Raw genomic sequence first — 22,064 nt, 5'->3', positions numbered from 1 at the left:
GGCAGAAGCTTTAACCCACTGAGCCACCCAGGTGCCCCTACCAGTATCTTTTTTTTAAAAGATTTAATTTTATTTTATTTTAGATTTTATTTATTAGAGAGAGTGAGCATGTTAGAGCAGGGTGGGGGGAGCTACTGAATAGAGAGGGAGAAGCAAGCTCCTGGCTCATCAGGAAGCCCCTGAAACAAAGACAGATGCATAACTGACTGGGCTGCCCATGCGCCCCTTAAAGATTTTATTTTTTAGTAATCTCTACACCTAACATTGGGCTTAAATTTATAACCCTGAGATCAAGAGTTGCCTGCTCTACAGACTGAGCCAGTCAGATGTGCCCCACAACAATGCTCTAGTTTCTTAATTTATGCTATTTAAGCTTTTTTGCTAAGCTAATTTAATTTGTTTATTTAAGCTTTGCTTAAATAATTTGCTTTATTTAAGCTTAATTTGCTAATTTAAGCTTTTATGCTAAAGTTTGAAATTAGATAGTATCACCTTTTTTTTTTTTAATTGTTCTGGGTGTTGTTGTCTTGTATATCCTTACTTATTTTTTCTATCCATCCGTTTATTTCTCAATTTTAGTATAGTTAATGTACAATGTTATGTTAGTTTCAGATTATTTTTACTGATTTTAAAATCGACTTGTCAATAAAGAAAAATTCTGCTGGGCTTTCGATTGAAATTGCCTTGAGTGTAGAGGTCATTGGGGGGAATATTGACATCTTCACAATACTGACTTTTCTATTCCATGAATGTGGTATATCTCTCCATTTATGTAAAAATACTTGTCAGTAATAGTCCTGAAACCTCTTGCCGTATTAACATGCCATTCCTTTCAGTTTTCCCACAGCAAAGTTCTTGATGTTCATCCTTAGTCTTTACACTGGATTTGATATAAAAGTTCCTTAGTTGATTATTGTATTGATTCCTTTTATCTCTGTTAGTAATAAGATGTGCCCATTTACTGTATTATTGGTTGGAATCATGGAAATATTTTAGGGTTTGGGGAACTGGCTACAAAGACAATGTAAAACATCTGTTTTTGGCCCCACAGCTTAGTTGTGTGATTTTTTTTTTTCTTAGATTTTTTTAAGATTTTAGGCCTTGTTCCATTTTATTCACCTTTTGCTAAGATGTTATCTTCTCAGAGAGGTAACTTCTTTTTTCCCCAAAGATTTTATTTTTTTATTTGACAGAGATCACACATAAGCAGAGAGGCAGACAGGGGGCGGGGGAGCAGGCTCCCTGCCAAGCAGAGAGCCCGATGTGGGGCTAGATCCCAGGACCCCGGGATCATGAGCAGAGGCTTAACCCACTGAGCCACCCTGGTGCCCCTCAGAGAAGTAGTTTTATCTTGATACAGTCATCCCCTCTGCAACATCTCCTTTCTCAATATATTTTTTTTCTTAGCATTTACTGTTTTAATTTGTATGTCTTTCTCTGCAGTAGAATTTTTAAGTTCCATGAGGACAGGGGTTTGTCTTGTTCTACATTATGTAATCCTAACACGTATGTTGTTCTTCTTTTTTAAATTAAATTTATTTTAATTCCAGTATAGTTAACATACAGTGTTTTATTAGTTATGTGTGTACAGTATAGTCATTCAACAGTTGTGTGTCTTACTCAGTGTTCATAAAAATAATACCCTTCACCTATTTCACCCATTCATACCCCCCTCCCAATCATCTGTTCTCTGTAGTTAGAGTCTGTTTTTTGGTTTGTCTCTTTTTTTCCCTTTGTTTTTTCTTAAATTCCGCATATGAGCAAAATCATATGGTATTTGTCTTTCTCTGACTTACTTTGCTTAGCATTACACTGTCTTAGCACCTGTAGTGTCATAATTCCTGGCCACAAACTAAGCTAATAATAGTTATTTAATGAAGGAAGGAAAGAAGGACCTAAAGCAATAGGCAAGGCATAAGATTAGTATTTTTTTCACTGCAGGCTTTGATTAATTGGTATTTTTTTAAAGTTAACACCCAGGCATTGGGAAGTATTTGACTATTTTTTACAGGTAGCTTTTGGAATCACTTAAGAACACTTTTGAGGGAATGGACAAATTGTTGAACACTGTACTGTCTCATCTTTCATAATCATGATCATAGTCATAAGCATTTGGATTCTCATAGCACTATTATTCCATTTTTTAGGTGAGGAAACTGGCCAAGAGATGTTAAGTAATTTGTGTAAGATTGCACAACTGATTAATGGAAGATTTTAGTCTGACACTATATCCCTTTTATGCTATAAGTAGAATTTTTTTTTTTTAAAGATTTTATTTATTTATTTGAGAGAGAGATAGTGAGAGAGAGCATGAGAGGGGAGAAAGTCAGAGGGAGAAGCAGACTCCTTGCTGAGCAGGGAGCCTGATGTGGGACTCGATCCTGGGACTCCGGGATCATGACCTGAGCTGAAGGCAGTAGCCCAACCGAGTCACCCAGGTGCCCTACAAGCAGAATTTTTAATATCTATCCTTTCTGAGAACATTGTTACTTAAACCTTCTAATGGAATTCAGGATGCTCTTTTCCCTGTTTGAGTGGCTGGAATCGACTGAAATGTGACCTCATATAATTTCCTCACTGCCGTATCTAAAGTGGGCTCTCTATTCTTTCTTGACAGCATTGTGTTTTTCCTTCTTAGCTCTTAAAATTATTTGTTTACTCATTCTTTTTTGTTTTGGTTTTTTAGAACACTTCAGGGATTGTTTTGTTTACCCTGATTCTCTAGCCGAAGGTAGGGTTGTCTTGGTACATTTTGGGTAATCAAGTATTTATTGACAGACTGACTCTCAGATGTCAAGAATAATACAAGTGATTTATAAGAGTGGTATCATAAGGATTTAATTTCTAAGTGTAGACTTCTTGTGTAATCAAAATGTCTCCTGAAAATACTTTTATCACTCTTTTTAAAAATTTATTTGAGAGACAGAGAGAAAAGGGGGAGGGATAAAGGAAGAGGGACAAGCAGACTCTCCACTAAGTGCAAGCCTGATGCAGAGCTTGATTCCAGGACCCCCAAGAACATGACTTGAGCTGAAACCAAGAGTTGGATGATTAATCTGTGGAGCTACCTAGGTGCCCCAGAATACTTCTAAATTGTTATAAGGTGCTGTATACTATATTCAGTTTTAGGTAAACAGTTTTGTACAGTGTATGTAATGACTAGTGCATAGTATGCAAACATATGTGTTAATTAAATATTTATGCTATTTTAAAATTACAAAAAAGAAAGATGGCAGGAAAAAAAGGAGAATTTAAAACCTTCATCCAGGGGCGCCTTGGTAGTTCAGTGGGGTAAAGCCTCTGCCTTCAGCTCAGGTCATGATTCCAGGGTCCTGGGATCAAGCCCCGAGTCAGGCTCTCTGCTCAGCGGGGAGCCTGCTTCCCTTCCTCTTTCTCTGCCTGCTTCTGCCTACTTGTGATCTCTGTCTGTCAAATAAATAAATAAAATCTTTTTTTTTTTTTTAAGATTTTATTTATTTTTTTTGACAGAGAGATCACAAGTAGGCAGAGAGACAAGCAGAGAGAGAGGAGGAAGCAGGCTCTCTGCTGGGCAGAGAGCCCGATGTGGGGCTCGATCCCAGGAGCCTGGGATCATGACCTGAGCCGAAGGCAGAGGCTTCTGCCTACTGAGCCACCCAGGCGCCCCTAAATAAATAAAATCTTAAAAAAAAAACAACCTTCATCCATGATAATAATGGTGTGTTTATATCTTTAAACATTAGAATTACACTTAGAGCAGAGATGCTCAGGCCCTAGAGCTACATAGGAATTGAGTAGGCATGATGCTAGCTGCTCATTAAAATTTCTCTCTCTGGCTTTTCTTTTCTTTTCTTTTTTTTTTTTTTTAAATATTTTATTTATTTATTTGAGAGAGAGCATGAGCGAGGAGAAGGTCAGAGAGAGAAGCAGACTCCCCATTGAGCTGGGAGCCTGATGCGGGATTCGATCCCAGGAATCCAGGATCATGACCTGAGCCGAAGGCAGTTGTCCAACCAACTGAGCCACCCAGGCGTCCCTCTTTTTTTTTTTTTTTTTAAAGGTTTTTTGTTTTTAATTATTTGTCCTGGGTTGTGGGGAGAATAAGTCAAGCAGGGGGTGAAGCAGGCAGAGGGAAAAGCAGACTCCCCGCTGAGGAAGGAGGCTGATATAGGGCTTGATCTCAGCATCCTGGGACCATGACCTAAGCTGAAGGCAGACCCCTAACCCACTGAGCCACCCAGGTGTCCCTGTTGCATATTTTTTCCCCCTATGGACCATTACAGGTTAAATTAAATCAAGATACAGTGTTGTTTTTACCACTTGCTAACTGATACCCTAAAAATGATACTGTAGTTGTTCCCGTAGGAAGAGAGTTAAGCCCTTGCTCTAGGTTTTTGCATAAGGGAATGTTGAGGCTAGCTAGTTTGATCTGTCAAGGCCACTGAAACATCATATCAGCAGTAATTAGTAATTTTTTAAAAAAGATTTTATTTATTTATTTATTTGAGAGAGAGCACGAGAAGAGGGGTAGAGGGAGAACCAGTTTTCCTGTCGAAGGGGAGCTCAGTCCCAGGGCCCAAGGATCCTGACCTGAGCCAGACGCTTAACTGCTGAGCAACCCAGGAGCCCCTGTAATGTTTTGTTTCCATATTCGTGTATTCACTAGAGTAGCATTTCAAGGACTTTTTCCTTTGCAGTCACAAGGTGGCTCATGTCCTGTGCAAGAGGCCCTAGCTTTCATTCTGTCTCAGCTTTTGGCATACCTTCCTCACTAAGTTTAATCATTAATTGCTTTTTATTTATAGTGAGAGGTACAAGTTTTTTTCTTTGACTGAACACTTAGAAGCCATTGAAGGGTAGTTTATTGGCCTAATTTCAATATTGTTGTGTCTCAGGGAGTAGGGAGACACCCAAAGAGAGGGAAAGATAGGAGAACATCTGGTCTTTGGAGCAGTCAGAACACACATAACGTTTACTGGGTAAGTTTGCAGTCTTTTATGGGTGTGGTTCATGTTACACCTGAAACAATTACAATATTGACATTAAAGATCACTGATAATGGATGATCCTAACAAATGGAATAATGAAAAAAATTTGATATACTGTGACAATTATTAAGATGTGACACAGAGACACAAAGTGAGCAAATGATATTGAAAAAAATGATGCCAGTAGACTTGCTCAATGCAGGGTTGCGAAAACCCTTGTATTTGTAAGAAATGCAGTATCTGTGAAACCCAGTAAAGCAAAGCACAGTGAAGTGTGGTATTGCCTATATGTTACCTAATATACAATCTGTATTGAAATTTCTCCTGTTCATTAGTAGTGTTATTTATAACTTTGTAATCTATTCAGTCACTGATAGCACATTGAATTTGGTTTTTATGGCTGTAATTTCCTTTTATCTTAAGTTTTCCAAATGACAAAAATGTCACTGTCATGATACTGACATTTTTGAAGAGTCCAGGACAAGTGTTTTTCAGAATTGCTTCATTTTGGATTTGTTTTCCTCTTAGACTTTTGAGGGTTTATACTGTTAAACTCTTAGCTTTGTAGGAACAGATTCCAAGACATTTTATTTTAGACTCTTGCCTTTATATCACTAACCTACTTTGGGATTTATTTATTTATTTATGTTTCTCCTGATTAATAAGCTTCCTTTTTTTCTATGAAGTTTTCCTGACTCTTATATTTGAGTCTTTTTTGATATTACTAAAAATGCACGGGGCACCTGGGTGGCTCAGTGGGTTAAAGCCTCTGCCTTCGGCTCAGGTCATGATCCCAGGGTCCTGGGATCGAGCCCCACATCGGGCTCTCTGCTCAGCAGGGAGTCTGCTTTCCTTCCTCTCTCTCTGCCTGCCTCCCTGCCTACTTGTGATCTCTGTCTGTCAAATAAATAAATAAAATCTTCAAAAAAAATGCATAGTATTTCATTACAGCTATGCCAGACTTAACTATTCCTTTTTGGACACTAGACATTCCATCATTAGACATTTAGGTGGTTTCCCTTTTTTGCTGTAATAGCTAACCTGTGGCAAACATTATGGACCATGGATGTTTGGTTGCTCTTTGTTTCGTGGGTACAGTTGTATTTTTTAAAGATTTTATTTATTCATTTGACAGAAATAGCTGAAGCAGGGGGAGCAGTAGGTAGAGGGAGAAGCAGGCTCTGCACCAAGCATGGAGCTGGATTTGGGACTCAATTCCAGGACCCCTGGATCATGACTTCAGTGGGAGGCAGACGCTTAAGTGGCTGAGCCATCCAGGCACCCCAAATTTTTTTTCTTAAGTTTTTAAAAAAATTTTTAAGTAGTCCCTGGACTCAGTGTGGAGCTTGAACTCAGAACCCCGGAATCAAGAGTTGCATGCTCCATTGACTGAGCCATTTAGGTGCCCCTTCTGGGTTTAGACGTATATGGCGCAAATGTAGTCTGGAATTTCCATGGAAAAGCTTAAGTAAATAGCTTACTTTTTTTTTTTTTTTTAAGTTTTATTTATTTAAGTGATCTCAGGCTTGAACTCAAAGCCCCAAGACAAAGAGTTATATTGTCCTCCAACTGATCCAGCCAAATACCTCTTAACTGGTTCCTTTTAAACCAATTGAACTTGGTAACCCAAACTTTATGAGGAAATCAAAGATTCATGAGGGTAAGATTAATTGTAGAGAGTAACTTTGAAGGAAACCTCTTAATCTGTTATATGATGTAGCTGAAATCCTTACTTTGTGTAGCATTACTTTATTTGCTAATTATTTGTTGCTTTTATTTTTCTTAAAATCCCTGCTTTGGGGGCACCTGGGTGGCTCAACCATTAAGTGTCTGCCTTCGGCTCAGGTCATGAATCCAGGGTCCTGGGATCGAGCCCCGCGTTGGGCTCCCTGCTCAGCAGGAAGCCCGCTTCTACCTCTCCCACTATCCCTGCTTGTATTCCCTCTCTCGCGGTGTCTCTCTCTGTCAATTAATAAATAAAATATTAAAAAAAAAATCCTTGCTTTGTGTAGCATCACTTTATTTGCTAATTATTTGTTGCTTTTATTTTTCTTTTTGAGAGAAAAAATGTTTTGCTTCCTATAGCACTTCTCTTAAGTTACAGTTCTATGCTTTCTTTTTATTCATGAGGGAAACATTTTTTAGGGCTGACAGCTAGATATTTAAGTGATCTTTTGTTGCTAATCAGAGACAAACGAAATCTTTTTTCTTTTATTATTATTTTTTTAATGTGTTTACAAAGATTTAAAAATACCCAGTGAGTGAAAATGAAGTTACATTGAGTATTTTATAACTCCTGGCACTGATGAAAATTTGTTACTCTGTATCTGGGAGGGATTTAGTTACTGAGTAATAAAAATCTTAAGATTCTTTGACTGTTGGACATATATGTTAAGTAAATATTTTGACTCAAAGATTTGGTATATCACTTTATATGTGGTTTATCACTTTATTTCTAATAACAAAATATTGACCAAATCTGAATTTCTTAATAGAGAATTAAGTAGATCATTTTTGTGGTAGATTAGTCTATAGTTATTTTGTGAATATTTCATGACACCAGGAAATGCAACACTCCTGAAAAGAATTTCTTTATTATAGGGCGCCTGGGTGGCTCAGTGGGTTAAGCCGCTGCCTTCGGCTCGGGTCATGATCTCAGGGTCCTGGGATCGAGTCCCACATCGGGCTCTCTGCTCGGCAGGGGGCCTGCTTCCCTTCCTCTCTCCTACTGTGATCTCTCTCTGTCAAATAAATAAATAAAATCTTTAAAAAAAAAAAGAATTTCTTTATTATAATTTTTAAAAAAGATTTTATTTATTTATTTGACAGAGATCACAAGTAGGCAGAGAGGCAGGCAGAGAGAGATTGGGGGGGAAGCAGACTTTCCTGCTGAGCTGAGAGCCCGAAGCGGGGCTGGATCCTAGGACCCTGGGATCATGACCAGAGTGGAAGGCATAGGCTTTAACCCACTGAACCACCCAGGCGCACCTATTATAATTTTTAAAGTAGTTTCTATGGGGCTCCAGCTCATGACCCTGAGATCAAGAGTCACGTGCTCAAATGACTGAGTCAGTTATGAAAAAATTTTCTTAAAGGGCAGTAGGCTAGAAGTTGCCAGAGGTTCAGGGAAATGGGGAATTGATAGCAAATGAGTTTAGGGTTTCTTTCTAGGGTAATGAAAATGTTCTGGCATTAGATCATAGTGATAGTCATACATACTAAAGCCCTCTGAACTCTACACTTTAAAATGGTGAATTTTATGGTGTGTGAATTATATTTCAATAAAAATACAGACTAAATTGCAAATCCCCTGTTAATGGCTGAGCATTTGGCTGTGCATCCATGCTGTGTAAGAGCTGCTCAAAAATCTATAAATAAATTCAGCATAGAAATAAATGTGTATATTTATTTTCTATAAATAAAATAATGGAGCAAATTGTTACAGAACTCTTTTTTATTCCAAGAGTCATTTTCCAGTTGAGTAGCACAGGACTTGTCTTAATTCCTCCAGCAATTAGTTGAAATAGTGTTAGCTACCAAGTAAAGTTTAATTGACCCCAGTGATGTGTGCAGAGGGTTGGTGGGGTAGATGGTAGAGTGTCAGTTTTGTAAGTTTCCTCTACCTGGCAAATACCAGAATCTAGGACTCCGTAAAGGAAATAAACTTAGGTGGTTTATATTCAACACAAACCACATTGTTTTCACACTTTGGATATAGAAAATCAGCTTTATCTTTTAAGTTGGTGGGATAGCTGTTTCAGGTCTGTTTGTTAACTCTTTTTCTGCATACAAGGGATTGTTCCATTAATAATTTTTTAATACCTTTTCTATTTTATACTCCTACTTCAAAAGGATTACTTTTCCATCATTTTATTTGCTTCATCACATCTGTCCATTAAATGGGATATAGATTCAGAAGAAATATTTCTTAATAACAACAACATTATAATACTGCTTTTGCTTATATAATAGGAAACACAAGAGTTACCAAGGCATACCTGCTGGAGGTAGAAGTATAAATTGCCCCTTACCTTTGCAGAAAAACACCCCTAAGCCTTATTATACTGTCAGTGTCAACTGGGTCCAGTTTTAGTTTATACGTTCTTTTTTGAAAAGTCTTAATTATTTGTAAAGATCAATAATTTATTATTTCTTAGAGGTCTTCAAAAGAACAAAAAAGAATATTTAAACTTTTCTTTTTCCTTAAAATTTACTCTAAGGGTCCGCTGGTCCATTTTATAATCTAAGATAATATCCGGTCTAATTGTTCTATTTTTCCTCTATCATAAAACATCTTATTTCATCTTTCTAGGGATTACTTTATCATTATTCTCTAATTCGCAACTATATTAAAGACTAAAATTGAAAAAAATCCTGCAAAATGGTATATATCTACAAGGATTATTTAGTAGTGAAACAAGTTGTTATCCTTACATAATCACTTTTTAATTCCATACACAAAATGTTGCATCATCTTTAAAGCCATTATGGTTTTAGTACTTTATATATAACACCTTTTTCCCACCATTCTGCTTCTAAAGAGATATTTGAACAAGTGAGGAAAGGTCAGTCACAAATACGTTAATCATTTTGTACCGTTTCAGAAAACATGGAAACCTTTAATGTCCACCAGTGTTTATGGTTAACAAAATTACGGTGCATGCATACATCTGAAATGGTGCCATTTTTTTTTTTTTAAAGATTTTATTTATTTATTTGACAGAGATGACAAGTAGGCAGAGAGGCAGGCAGAGAGCGAGGAGGAAGCAGATTCCCCGCTGAGCAGAGAGCCCGATGTGGGGCTCGATCCCAAGACCCCGAGATCATGACCTGAGCTGAAGGCAGAGGCTTTAACCCACTGAGCCACCCAGGTGCCCCAATGGTGCCATTTTTTGTTGAGTGATACAGGATGTCTGAAGAAGGCATGGATAGGTGATGCATTTTGTGTAAAATTACGTATATCTAGCAGAAAGGAAAATCTAAAGAGATGTTTATGAAACATCAGAGGTCCCTTCCGAATGATACGATTTCACAGGACTGATTAATTTTATATAAAACTTGTTATGCACAAGTATTAGTATAACAACCAAACTAGTGATTGGTTAATTTGGGGGCAAAGTGTGGAGAAGAAAAAGTCTACAGATAACAACTCCAGATTTAACATTAATGGTTGACCACTTTGATTTGCTTCCTTATAGTCTTGTGTTCTATGAAATATTTTTCTACATTTATAAAAAGAGTAAGTAATTTTATCTATACACAGAATTTAAGTTAGGTTGTAAAAATTATTTCAGGGACATGTCGGTGGCTCAGTTGGTTAAGCATCCAACTCTTTTTTTTTTTTTTTTTTTTGTCTTGTTCCTGACTTTAATAAAAATATAGATTTATGAGACAAATTCTAATGAAACAGAATTTCTCAAATATACACATATATAAGGCAAATTTATTACTAAGAATGATGCTATTTTAAACAAAAATACATAATTGTATCACATTAAGGGAGAATCCATCTATTTGAACCATAAAGACTTGAATTGAGGCAAAGTTATTAATTTTTCAAATTTCTTTTCATTATTTTTAAAATGTCTTTTCTCTTTTGACCTATTTATATGGCAAATTATATTAACAAAAGCATCCAGCTCTTGATTTCAGTTTAGGTCATGACCTCATGGGTCATGAGATTGAGCCCTGCATTGGGCTCCAGCTCCAAGCTCATTGGAGAGTCTGCTTGAGATTCTTTCTCTCTCCTTCTGACCCTTCCTCACTCGCATTCGCTGTCTTTCTCAGATAAGTAAATCTTTAAAAAAAACCCTTTTTAAAATTTTTATTTATTTATTTATACAAGATTTTATTTATTTATTTGACAGAGATCACAAGTAGGCAGAGAGGCAGGCAGAGAGAGAGGAGGAAGCAGGCTCCCCGCTGAGCAGAGAGCCCTATGTAGGGCTCGATCCCAGGACCCTGGGATCATGACCTGAACTGAAGGCAGAGGCTTTAACCCACTGAGCCACCCAGGTGCCCCAAAAAACCCTTTTTGTAAACACCAGAAGATCAAAGTGAAATAAAGAAAATGTCTGAGATAATGGGCAAGGGGAATTTTTACAGGGAGTAGTGCATACTGTCAAACCTTAAATATTCACATTGCTTTTGCTTATGTAAATAGGAAAACAGGAGTTACCTAGGCATACCTGCTGGTGGTGGAAGTATAAATGCTATGTTCACATTTTAGCAAATAACCCCCCAAAAAAAACAATTGAGTCCCTTTAGATCTTCTCTTGAACACTACATGTAGTCATTTTGTTTTATGTAATGATGAATGTGGTTGTGACTGATGGATCTTTGCTTACTTACTCATGTATCTCTTTAGAAATGGAATTCCAGAAACAAGGTATAAATATATGCTTTGGTGAAGTTTTGTCTCAGAGGGCTGTATTCACCCCCCTTGTATTAGTGTGTCTGGTGGTCTGTATTCATATGTTGAAAATTGAAAATTTATGGTTTAAAAACTCAACATTATTTGAGAGTATAATAGAGATGTCATTATATTCTCTAATTTTGTTCACATTTCCTTGACTTCATAAAATTAATCTTGGCAATTTTAAGTAATTCTGTCATGTTCTGAGTGTGAATGATTTGCTTAGTATATTTTCCTTCTTGAGTCTCCCGATTATTCTCTTGAGGGGTAATGGCCTTCTGGTATTAAAGTGGGGTGGGGGTGAGTTTGTCTTTGTTGGCTTCTGCTGAGGTGTAGTTTTTATCTGGGCCTATTATTCTGATGTTTGTGGTCCTGCAGTGGCTTCCAGTGGGTAAGTAGTCAATATAATGCATCTTCTTTCATTTGTCCTTGAGCTTTTCTGGGTCCTCTTAGAAGTACCATGTCCTCCCATGGGTATAGGAACTCTTAGCTATATTTTTCTACGTGATTGGGTTGCATGTGATATTTGAAGCTGTATTTACTCATTCTTTATCACACTTTAATTTTTTACATGTTGTACCAATTGAGGCCTTTTTTCTTTTGGGTTTCCGCTCAGTTTATCTGAGGTTTCTATAATCCCATTGTGTCCATCACTCCAAGGTATTCCACATTTGCTTCTATTTCCTTTTCTCTCTAAAATGTCTTTACTAGCAGGGCACCTGGGTGGCTCAGTCAGTTGAGCATCTGCCTTTGGCTCGGGTCATGATCCCAGGGACCTGGGATCAAGCCCTCCATCAGGCTCCCTGCTCAGCTTTTCCTTTTTCCTCTGCCATTTACTCCACTTGTGCTCTCTGGCTCTCTCTGTCAAAAAAAAAAAAAAGAAAACAAAGAAAAAACAATTAAATGTCTTTACTAGTCCAGGAGTCCTTTTTAAAAAATAAGTATTTTATTTTTAAGTAACCTCTATACCCAACATGGAGCTCATACTCAAAACCCTGAGATCAAGAGTTGCGTGCTGTACCAACGGAGCCAGCCAGGTGCCCCCCCAAGGAATCTGGTTTTTTTTTTTTTTTAATGATTTTATTTATTTATTTGACAGAGATCACAAGTAGGCAGAGAGGCAGGCAGAGAGAGAGAGCAGAGCAGAGAGCCTGATGTGGGGCTCGGTTCTGGGACCCCGGGATCATGACCAGAGCGAAAGGCAGAGGCTTTAACCCACTGAGCCCCAGGAATCATTTTTTTTTTAATTCTTATTTTATTTATTTATTTATTTTTTATTTTTTTATTTTTTTTTTTTAAGATTTTATTTATTTATTTGTAAGAGAGAGAGAGAGAGTGAGAGCGAGCACAGGCAGACAGAGTGGAAGGCAGAGTCAGAGGGAGAAGCAGGCTCCCTGCGGAGCAAGGAGCCCGATGTGGGACTCGATCCCAGGACGCTGGGATCATGACCTGAGCTGAAGGCAGCTGCTTAACCAACTGAGCCACCCAGGCGTCCCTATTTATTTATTTTTGAAGATTTTATTTATTTATTTGACAGACAGAGATCACAAGTAGGCAGAGAGGCAGGCAGAGAGAGAGAAAGGGAAACAGGCCCCCTGCTGAGCAGAGAGCCCAATGCGGGACTCGATCCCAGGACCCTGAGATCATGACCTGAGCCGAAGGCAGCGGCTTAACCCACTGAGCCACCCAGGCGCCCCTCATTTTTTTTTTTTTAAATCTATTTATTTGACAGACAGAGATCACAAGCAGGTAGAGAGGCAGACAGAGAGAGAGAGAGAGGAGGAAGCAGGCTCCCTGCTGAGCAGAGAGCCCGATGTGGGACTCGATCCCAGGACCCTGAGCCACCCAGGCACCCAGGAATCATTTTTTTTTTTTTTTAAAGATTTTATTTATTTGTCAAAGAGAGAGAGGGAGAGAGAGCGAGCACAGGCAGACAGAATGGCAGGCAGAGGCAGAGGGAGAAGCAGGCTCCCTGCCGAGCAAGGAGCCCGATGTGGGACTCGATCCCAGGACACTGGGATCATGACCTGAGCCGAAGGCAGCTGCTTAACCAACTGAGCCACCCAGGCGTCCCCCAGGAATCTTTTTTTTTTTTTTTTAAAGATTTTATTTATTTATTTGACAGAGAGAGACAAGTAGGCAGAGAGGCAGGCAGAGAGAGAGAGGAGGAAGCAGGCTCCCTGCTGAGCAGAGAGCCCGATGCGGGACTCGATCCCAGGACCCTGAGATCATGACTTGAGCCGAAGGCAGCAGCGTAACCCACTGAGCCACCCAGGCGCCCCCCCCCAGGAATCATTTTTAATGATCACTTTTCCCCCCCTTTCTCTCTCTTTTTTAAAAAAATATTTTATTTATTAATTTGAGAGGGTGAGAGAACATGGGCAAGCTGGGAGGAGGAGCAGAGAAATGAAGTAAGCACACTCCACGCTGAGCATGGATCCTGTCATGGGATTTAGTCCCAAGACCCTGAGGTTATGACCTGAGCTGAAATCAAGAGTCTGATGCTTAGCCCACTGAGCCACCCAGGTGCTCCAGTAATTATATTTTAGTAGCAGTTTAGGATTTAAAATCTCTGCTATTCTCAGGATCTTCATTTATTTTTAAGGGGAAGCTTTTGGAATCTAGAAAACCCCTTCACCTCTTAGCCCTTGGGTTAATGCACAGATTTACTACTGCAATAGATTTACAGTTATTTTCATGGTAAGAGACTGGTAGCAAGGAAAAAAAACTTTTAACATAGGCAAAGATCCTTTATTTTTGGTTAGCCTTACATAGTTTCAAAAAGTAGACAAAATAAACAAAACAACTGGTTGGAGGTGGTGCTCTAGTATCAGTAGAAGGCCCTAACCATAAGAAAGCTTGATGTGGATCTTCATGTATAGATGCCATTTTGAACCTGTCAAATGCATAAGCTGTAAGTCGAACCTAAGCTACAAGAGAGTATTATTAAAAAACACACATGGATACTGTATTCTGTAGTTGTGGTTTTAAAATCCTCTGCTTGGCTATAAAAGCCTTATAAGCAAAGTTAATGAGTAATAGTGCGAAAATTTTAAAATCAGCGTATCATTTGTTGATATCTGTTTGATTTTCCTGTTTTGTCTTCCTCAGTGAGTTTTCCCATCCTTTTGTTTTACTTGGGAAAGTAGCAGAGAAGGAGGATTTTTAAGTCCTATTACCCCGCTGTTGTTTCCTCCTGTCCCCAACCTCCACCTTGAACGTGTCTTTGTTTTCTGGTTCCCCTCCTTCCCTTTTGCTTGGTTGCTTGGCTCATGTATTTTAGATGTCACTTTAGGTTTTTTCATTTTTATTATTTTTAAGATTTTATTTATTTACCTGAGAGCACACACAGTCAGGGAGCAGGAGAAGCAGGCTCCTCGCTGAGCAGGGACCCCAATGCATTTCTCAATCTCAGGACCCTGGGATTATGACTTAAGCTGAAGGCAGATGCTTAACCAACTGAGCCATCCGGCATCCCTCATTTTAAGTTTTAGAAAGGCTTTTCTGAGTAAGACTTGGTTAGGCACAGGGAGGCTGGGAGGTGGGAATTTGAGGTGGTAGGATATGGGAGTGATGATTCCACAGAAAATGTGAATTAGGTACTCATTCTTTTCTGTCATAATTTGTAAAAGTTAACTATAGTGATTATGCAGGTTCAGAGATGTTGATTTACTCCTCTGTTTTGAGTGAGGTATGCTCTATAAAGCATTCATCTTTGACTTAGATGTTTATTTGTATCTTGATGCAAGTAAATGTTTACTGACTGATTTTAAGAATATGTGACATTTTTCTCAAGAGAGAAATTTCCCACATATATATCTTGGAATTATTATAAAGAATTTCTAGGGGGATGTTAATTCCAGACACCATATTAACTTTTACACTTTTACCTACCCAGGACCCCTCGTCCAGTCATTGTGGAGCCTATGGAGCAGTTTGATGATGAAGATGGCTTGCCAGAGAAGCTAATGCAGAAAACCCAGCAATATCATAAGTAAGATTTTATTAATAAAGATATTTTATTTGCCATCAAGAATATTTATTACATCACATCTGTTATCAAGTATTGTTGGAATATAAGGTGTTCTGTTCATATAATCTGGTTAGTAGAGTGTCCTGGTCTACCAGGAGTTTATTCTTCTTTTGTATATGAGTAGAACATTAACTTAGAAAAGTCTACTTTTATAATTGAGGCAGGTGTAGGTAGGTAGACGGAGGCTATCAGTAATTATATCAAGGAAACTATATAATTTAGACATTTCTTTAATTCGTATATTTTAAAAATATTTTTTAATTAGTGTATTTTAGGTATACTGTTTCTTTAATTAGTATATTTAGGTGTACTGTAAGTTAAAGGGAGACTTTTGGTGGGGGTAAAGCCTGGAAGATCCTAGTTATTTATCTAGGATAAGCCCACAGTAAGCAAAAAGAAAAGTAGCCTATTTTTGGAATGTGCATTATTCTTTTACCAGTTGCTTTTTGCTCAGTAATTGAGAAATATCTCTTATAAAATGCCATATTTTATTGTTTTAACCAGTTACTTGTTCATTATGCTGGATAAAACTAATATATTTGCATTCATGAATTCAATAAATACTGGAGAGCTTTTGTGCTAGGCACTGATCCACGTGCTATCTGTGCAACTTTGAACTGTTTTTTGCCTTCCTGATGCTTATATTTCTGGTGGTGGAGATACAAGAAATAGGAGCCAAAAATTATAAAACTTGTATTAAATTGTGAGAATTACTATTTAAAAAACTTACTAACATAAGGTGTAAAAACAGTGTGTGTATATTTAAAGTTGATGAATTCTGGCAAATGGTTTTCCAGAAATATACCAATTTTCTCTCCTTGGTGTATGTATAAAGGTATTTTTCTTCATTGTGATAGAAAGATGAACGTATGATTTTAAGATTGATGGCAGATGTTCGAAATGATACTTTATGCGTTACTTTAATAAATAACGTTAGACATCATTTTAATTAGCATAGTTTTAGTGCAGTTGAATGGTTTTCTTTGCAGTTTTTTTTTTTTTTAAAGATTTTATTTATTTATTTGACAGAGAGAGATTACAAGTAGGCAGAGAGGCAGGCAGAGAGACAGAGAGGAGGAAGCAGGCTCCCTGCTGAGCAGAGAGCCCGATGCGGGACTCGATCCCAGGACCCTGAGATCATGACCTGAGCCGAAGGCAGGGGCCCAACCCACTGAGCCACCCAGGCGCCATGCAGTTGATTTAAATGAGTAATATGAATGCTTGTCATATGCCTGGGGCAGGAGATGTATCAGTGAGCAAAATAGACCAGAAATTCATGCTATGTGGGGGTGGTAAGGAGGGTAAAGATAAAATTAGTAAAACAGATATGGCAGAGAGACGGGAAAGTGGATGCTGTGGAGCAGAGTAGTGTGCTGTAGTGTACGGGTGGTTGGGAAGCCCACCTGAGAGGGTGACATTTGATTAAGAGCTTGAAGGAGTGGGGAGGAAGAAGCTAGCTATGTAGGGTCAGAAGTGGGATGAAGTAGAATAGTGATCTCAGCGGAGGAAATAATAACTATAAAGGCCTTGAGGGAGGACTCTGGCAAGTTCTAGGAACAGTAGAAAGGCCAGTTTAGCTGGACAATAGTAAGTAAGGAGGGGAAATAGTAGGGAGGAGGTAGGGATAGGACCTTGGGAAGAGTGTAGATTGTTGTGCCTTACTGCCTTGTATTTTATGAGAAAGGAAGGAACAGCATAGTGACTTAACAGGAGCTTTTGGGCTACCGTTTTAAGAATAGATTTGTAAAGAACCAAGAGTGGAATTGAGGGGATGGTAAATTAGGAGCCTGCTGAAATGGGATCTTATAGGGGTGATGGTGAAAAGTGGTCAAAATCTGGATATAGTTTGAAAATAGACTTTGGATTTTGCTGGTGGATGTGGGAGAAAGAGAGTTTTAAAAGCATAATTACATGGTTTTTGGCAGAAGTAACCAGGAATATGGAAACTGCTAATGATCGTTCTAGAGAATCTTGTAGGCTGAGCAGTTTTGGGGGAGGAAGTTCAGGAACCTTGTTATAGACATGGTAAGTTTGACATGGTTTCGAACACCCAAATGGAGATGTCCAGTAAGTAGTTGGATTTGCATTTGGAATTTAGATGACCTTTCTGAGGTACAGTTACTGTATGTGATATGTAACTATGTCAAAGGATTGAGCCCTCGAATACTCTAGTATATAGAAGTTGGGACGCACAGAAGGGATTAGCAAAGAGTGGAACAGTCATTGCTGTAGTGGGGAATCAACCAGAAGTGTGTCCTGGAAGCAAGGGAAGAAAATATTTTAGGGGAGAAGGATCAGTAATATAATCATAATTCCAAACCATTTTAATATCTCATATAATGCTATTTAATATCTCATATAATGCTATTTTTCAAAGACTTAACTATGATTTCCTAGTCACTTGACTTTTTTTCTGGTTACAGTTTACCATTACAAATTTGAACTAGAGCATACTTGGGGATTCAAGAATCAGAAAACTGAAATTATAAGGGCATTACAAAAAGTGGAATTTATATGCATATAGGAATATTTATTTATATAATGATTTAATTACCCAGCAAACCTTACAAATCTCATTATAGTTCCAGTTTTGCTACTAAAGAGTTATGCTCAGAAGGGTATGTTCACAAAGCCCAAGCAACAGGATTCAAAATTTAATTCTAAATCTTCAAATCCATATTGGAGAAAATGAAGATTTTTTAGTATTTGTGATTATAGTCAAAGTCTGATTTAGGAACTACTGACAGATAATTCTTTGAGAAAAATTAGTAGGTGGTTGATTCCCACCCTCTATTCCTTTGCCTTTTCCAGTCAGTGTTTTCAAAGGAAAAAAGTCCAAGTCGGTTTTTTAGGTATATAATACCAGGGGTTAACTTTGATTTTCCTTATGTGCCTCTGAAAATCTTTAATGCTGTTTCTTGTTATTATATCTTTTCTTCTGTGACAGCCTCCCTTTTTATCTCCCAAATTTGTCTGCCTACCCATTTTCCCTAAAATAAAAGTTAAAATTTAGGATTATAAGGCATCTATACTTTTATTGGTGGGATAGGGATTATGTTTTTATTAATATTTCTTTATAGAAGAATAATTAAAGGGAAGAATAATTAAAAATTCTTTGAATTTCAGGTACATTCATAAATCTTTTTTTCTTAATTTTTGGTCATTTGTTTGCTGATCTTTTATTCGTTCAAGAAATAAATGTTAATTGTATACAGTATGCCAAATAACTGTGCTAAGGTTAATTGAGGTACAGCAATGAACAGACATATTTATAAGTGAAGCCTTTATTTTTTGGTATTGCCTATTAATCTAGCACGAAACACTCAACTATCTGCTTTTATTACTATTCCTAAAAGCTAATACTTTTAGAAAAAAAATTTGATCTAGACTATTTAGGGCATATTTGTTTCATGTGTTGCAGGTTACCTTATGTAAAATTATTTGTTGAGTGAAAATCAGAAAGCCTTATTAAAGTTGATAATTAGGGGAGTGCAGCTTGTAGTATCAGATTGCTTAGGCTTGAGTCCTGGTTCTCTTCTTACTAGCTGTGTTCTTGGGCAGTTTCTTAAACTCATGGTTGTTAAAACATGTATTATAATACTGACCGAGGTAAATCATGTGGAGTACTTACTTGCCTTTCACAGTGCCATGAACATTATAAGTGCTTAGTAAATGGTAGTCCTTATTATTCATACTTGTTTTGACTTTTTAAACATACATTTCTGTATGTTTTCAAATGTAAACTTAGGGAAAGAGAACAGCCACCACGTTTTGCTCAACCTGGAACCTTTGAATTTGAGTATGCATCTCGATGGAAGGCTCTTGATGAAATGGAAAAGCAGCAGCGTGAGCAAGTTGATAGAAACATCAGAGAAGCCAAAGAGAAACTGGAAGCAGAAATGGAAGCAGCTAGGCACGAACACCAATTAATGTTAATGAGGCAAGGTAAAAATGCGTTTTCATGTAGATATAGTATTTTTTTTTAAGGCTTGTTTATATTTCCCAGGGATACCTGTTATTTAAGTTGCCTGTTATGAGTTTTGAGCTAGTTGGAACTTCCACTGTGTTAGAAAAAAAAAATCTCCCTTTTCTAAGAGAACTTCCTTTAAAAAAAAAAAAAGCAAAAATATTTTATTAAAATAATTTTTTGATTGCCTGGGTGGCTAAGTTGGTTTGTTTTCTTTTTAAAAGATTTTATTTATTTGTTTGTTTGTTTTTTGTTTGTTTTTGTTTGTTTTCTTTTTAAAAGATTTTATTTTATTATTATTTTTTTTAAGATTTTATTTATTTATTTGACAGAGAGAGAGTGAGAGAGGGAACACAAGCAGGGGGAGTGGGAGAGGAAGAAGCAGGCTTCCCACTGAGCAGGGACCCCGATGTGGGGCTTGATCCCAGGACCCCAGGATCATGACCTGAGCTGAAGGCAGATGCCCAATGACTGAGCCACCTAGGCGCCCCACAGTGTCTTACTGTTGTTCTCAACTCAGGTCTTGATCACAGGGTTGTGAGTTCCAGCCCTATGTTTAAGAAGGAAATAAAGGGCACCTCAGGGTATGTAGATTTGGCATAAGTCACATATCAGGATTTTGTTTTGGTGTACACCTGACACTAATATAACACTGTATGTTAACTAACTGGAATTAAAAAGTTTTAAAAAAGATTTTGTTTATTGGAAAGAAGAATTTATAACAAATGCTGGCAATTTAAGATTGTATTGTGGGGTCAGAAGATTACAGATTACAGATGGATATTCTTTGGCAGGGGTGAAAAAGATTCGTGTGTGCTGATAAATATGGGGATTCATGCAGACTGAATTCTTTGTAGTTGGCAAGAATATTTGAAACATTTGAAACAGAGCTCACTGAACCTTTAAGAGCGATCTTAATGGGTGATCATCTGTTCTCATATTCACTGGTCAAATACCTAACATGACAAGCTGCTTTAATATATGCTCACTTATCCCCTATCTTCTTGGTGGTTTCCTTTTATGCCTATCTTTCTTTATTGTTTATCTCTTCTCCTCTTTTCTGTTCTTTAGTTCTCCATATAATTTCTTCTGGTTATTCCTGTCCCTCATTTTTCAACTATCCATAATAGGTTTTATATTTCTTAAAATAAGCAATTGATTACTTTCTATTTGGCTGTTAATTTTTTTTTTTTTAATTTAACATTTCAGTGTAGCTACTTTCTCTTGGCTACCCCTAGAGATGAAGGCACCAGGATGCCTAGATTTCTTCAGTAACCTTCTTATTAGACTGTCATTTAATCCTGGTCTCCTCTGAACTATTCTTTATACTAGAGCCAGTATTTCTTTTAAAGGTGAAAAATATGATCATCTTTCAGTCCTTTTGTTAGATTCTTGATTCCTAAAAGTCTGCGGTTTATTTATTTTTTTCTGATCACTAAATATTTATTGAATACATGATCAAGTCACTAAAGCTGCTGAAACTATAGAAACTAGTCAGACATTTCTGGTTTCACGTGGATGCTAAACTTAGCAGTTCTGTAAGTTCACTCTTCTAAGAAAATTGAACTAATTTATATTACATGATATAAGTCTCTTATCTAGCAGAAAATTTTAAATTGTTTTATAAGATAAAGTTATAGAATCATTGACTGCTTAGAAATGGAAGAGAGATTTTCAAGGTTATCTAGTCTGGTGGTTTTGTGGTTTTAAAATTTGGTTATACATCACAATCACCTGGGAAATTTTTAAAAATTTAATTTCCTGGGCCCCATGATTACTCTAGTACTTCTGTTCAATATGAATTGTTTTCTACTCATAGTCTGCTGGGCACTTTGCCACTGTCTAAGGTCATGTTATAGTTAGGATATAACATTGATTAAATATGGAAGCATTTGTACTACAAGATACTTGTTGCTGATGATGACAAACAATAGTGTAATAGTCATTACTTCACTTATTTTTTAATGTCAGCTGTAGAAGACACTGAGATATTTGAGGATATAGTGATGACAAAGAACATTTCTTTTGGCCTCTTATATAAAGCTCTTCTGAACTCTTAGATTTGCCTCATCCCTAAGGCTTAACTTTTGAAGCAGAATAATTTTGCAAAGTTATTTTCCATGAACTTTTTTTTCCCACTGCTTTTTGTGTGTTTCTTTATAACCTCTGTTAACAATATTTTGGTTTACAGTATTAGGAAAGCACTTTGTGTAGTGTAGCCTACTCCTTCTGGGTTTACTTCTGTTGAAGTACATCTTGTATTTTGGCAAAAGTCTGCAGGTGATAAATTTTAGCGTTTGTAAAATTTTTAAAAAAATTTATACTTTAGTTCTACAATTTTATATTTCATACAGCATTTCTAAGGATTTATTCAGGTTGAGGAGGAACTTTAGGTAATCGATGTTCTGTTGCTGTGCAGAAACAAACAGCTCTTTAGTTCACCTATCATGGAAATAGGAAACTCAAATAGTGTAGAAAAAGTGTCTCCTCCCCTTCCTTCCTCCCACTTTCTACTGTCTTGTAGGAATCATAGTTTCTTTTGTACCTTGCAGTTTCTTTTGTATATCCCTTAATAAAAAGAAAACTTGACTATGTCAGTAGATATGTATATGTATTTATAACCAAAAACTCCCCTATTTATCTTTTTCTGTACCTTGCTATTGTACTTTCTACAGAAGATCT

At 37.2% G+C, this 22,064-nt stretch overlaps 1 protein-coding gene across 2 annotated transcripts in view; it reads left to right on the top strand.

The window, feature by feature from the left end:
* Positions 1-22,064, top strand: part of PSPC1 (paraspeckle component 1) — a 78,096-nt gene that overhangs the window by 12,244 nt on the left and 43,788 nt on the right. For both annotated transcript variants that reach the window (XM_045072422.1, XM_004778237.3), the window contains exons 3-4: positions 15,281-15,376; positions 19,164-19,360. In XM_045072422.1, coding sequence (XP_044928357.1) covers positions 15,281-15,376; positions 19,164-19,360 — 293 coding nt within the window. The remainder of the gene's footprint in view (positions 1-15,280; positions 15,377-19,163; positions 19,361-22,064) is intronic.

The sequence above is a fragment of the Mustela putorius genome, unplaced genomic scaffold, assembly GCF_011764305.1.
Source record: "Mustela putorius furo isolate JIRA1106 unplaced genomic scaffold, ASM1176430v1.1 tig00004035_pilon_pilon_pilon, whole genome shotgun sequence".
NCBI classification, from domain to species: Eukaryota; Metazoa; Chordata; class Mammalia; order Carnivora; family Mustelidae; genus Mustela; species Mustela putorius.
The sequence above is the reverse complement of the archived record's forward strand: the minus strand, read 5'-3'. Positions and strand labels throughout refer to the sequence as shown.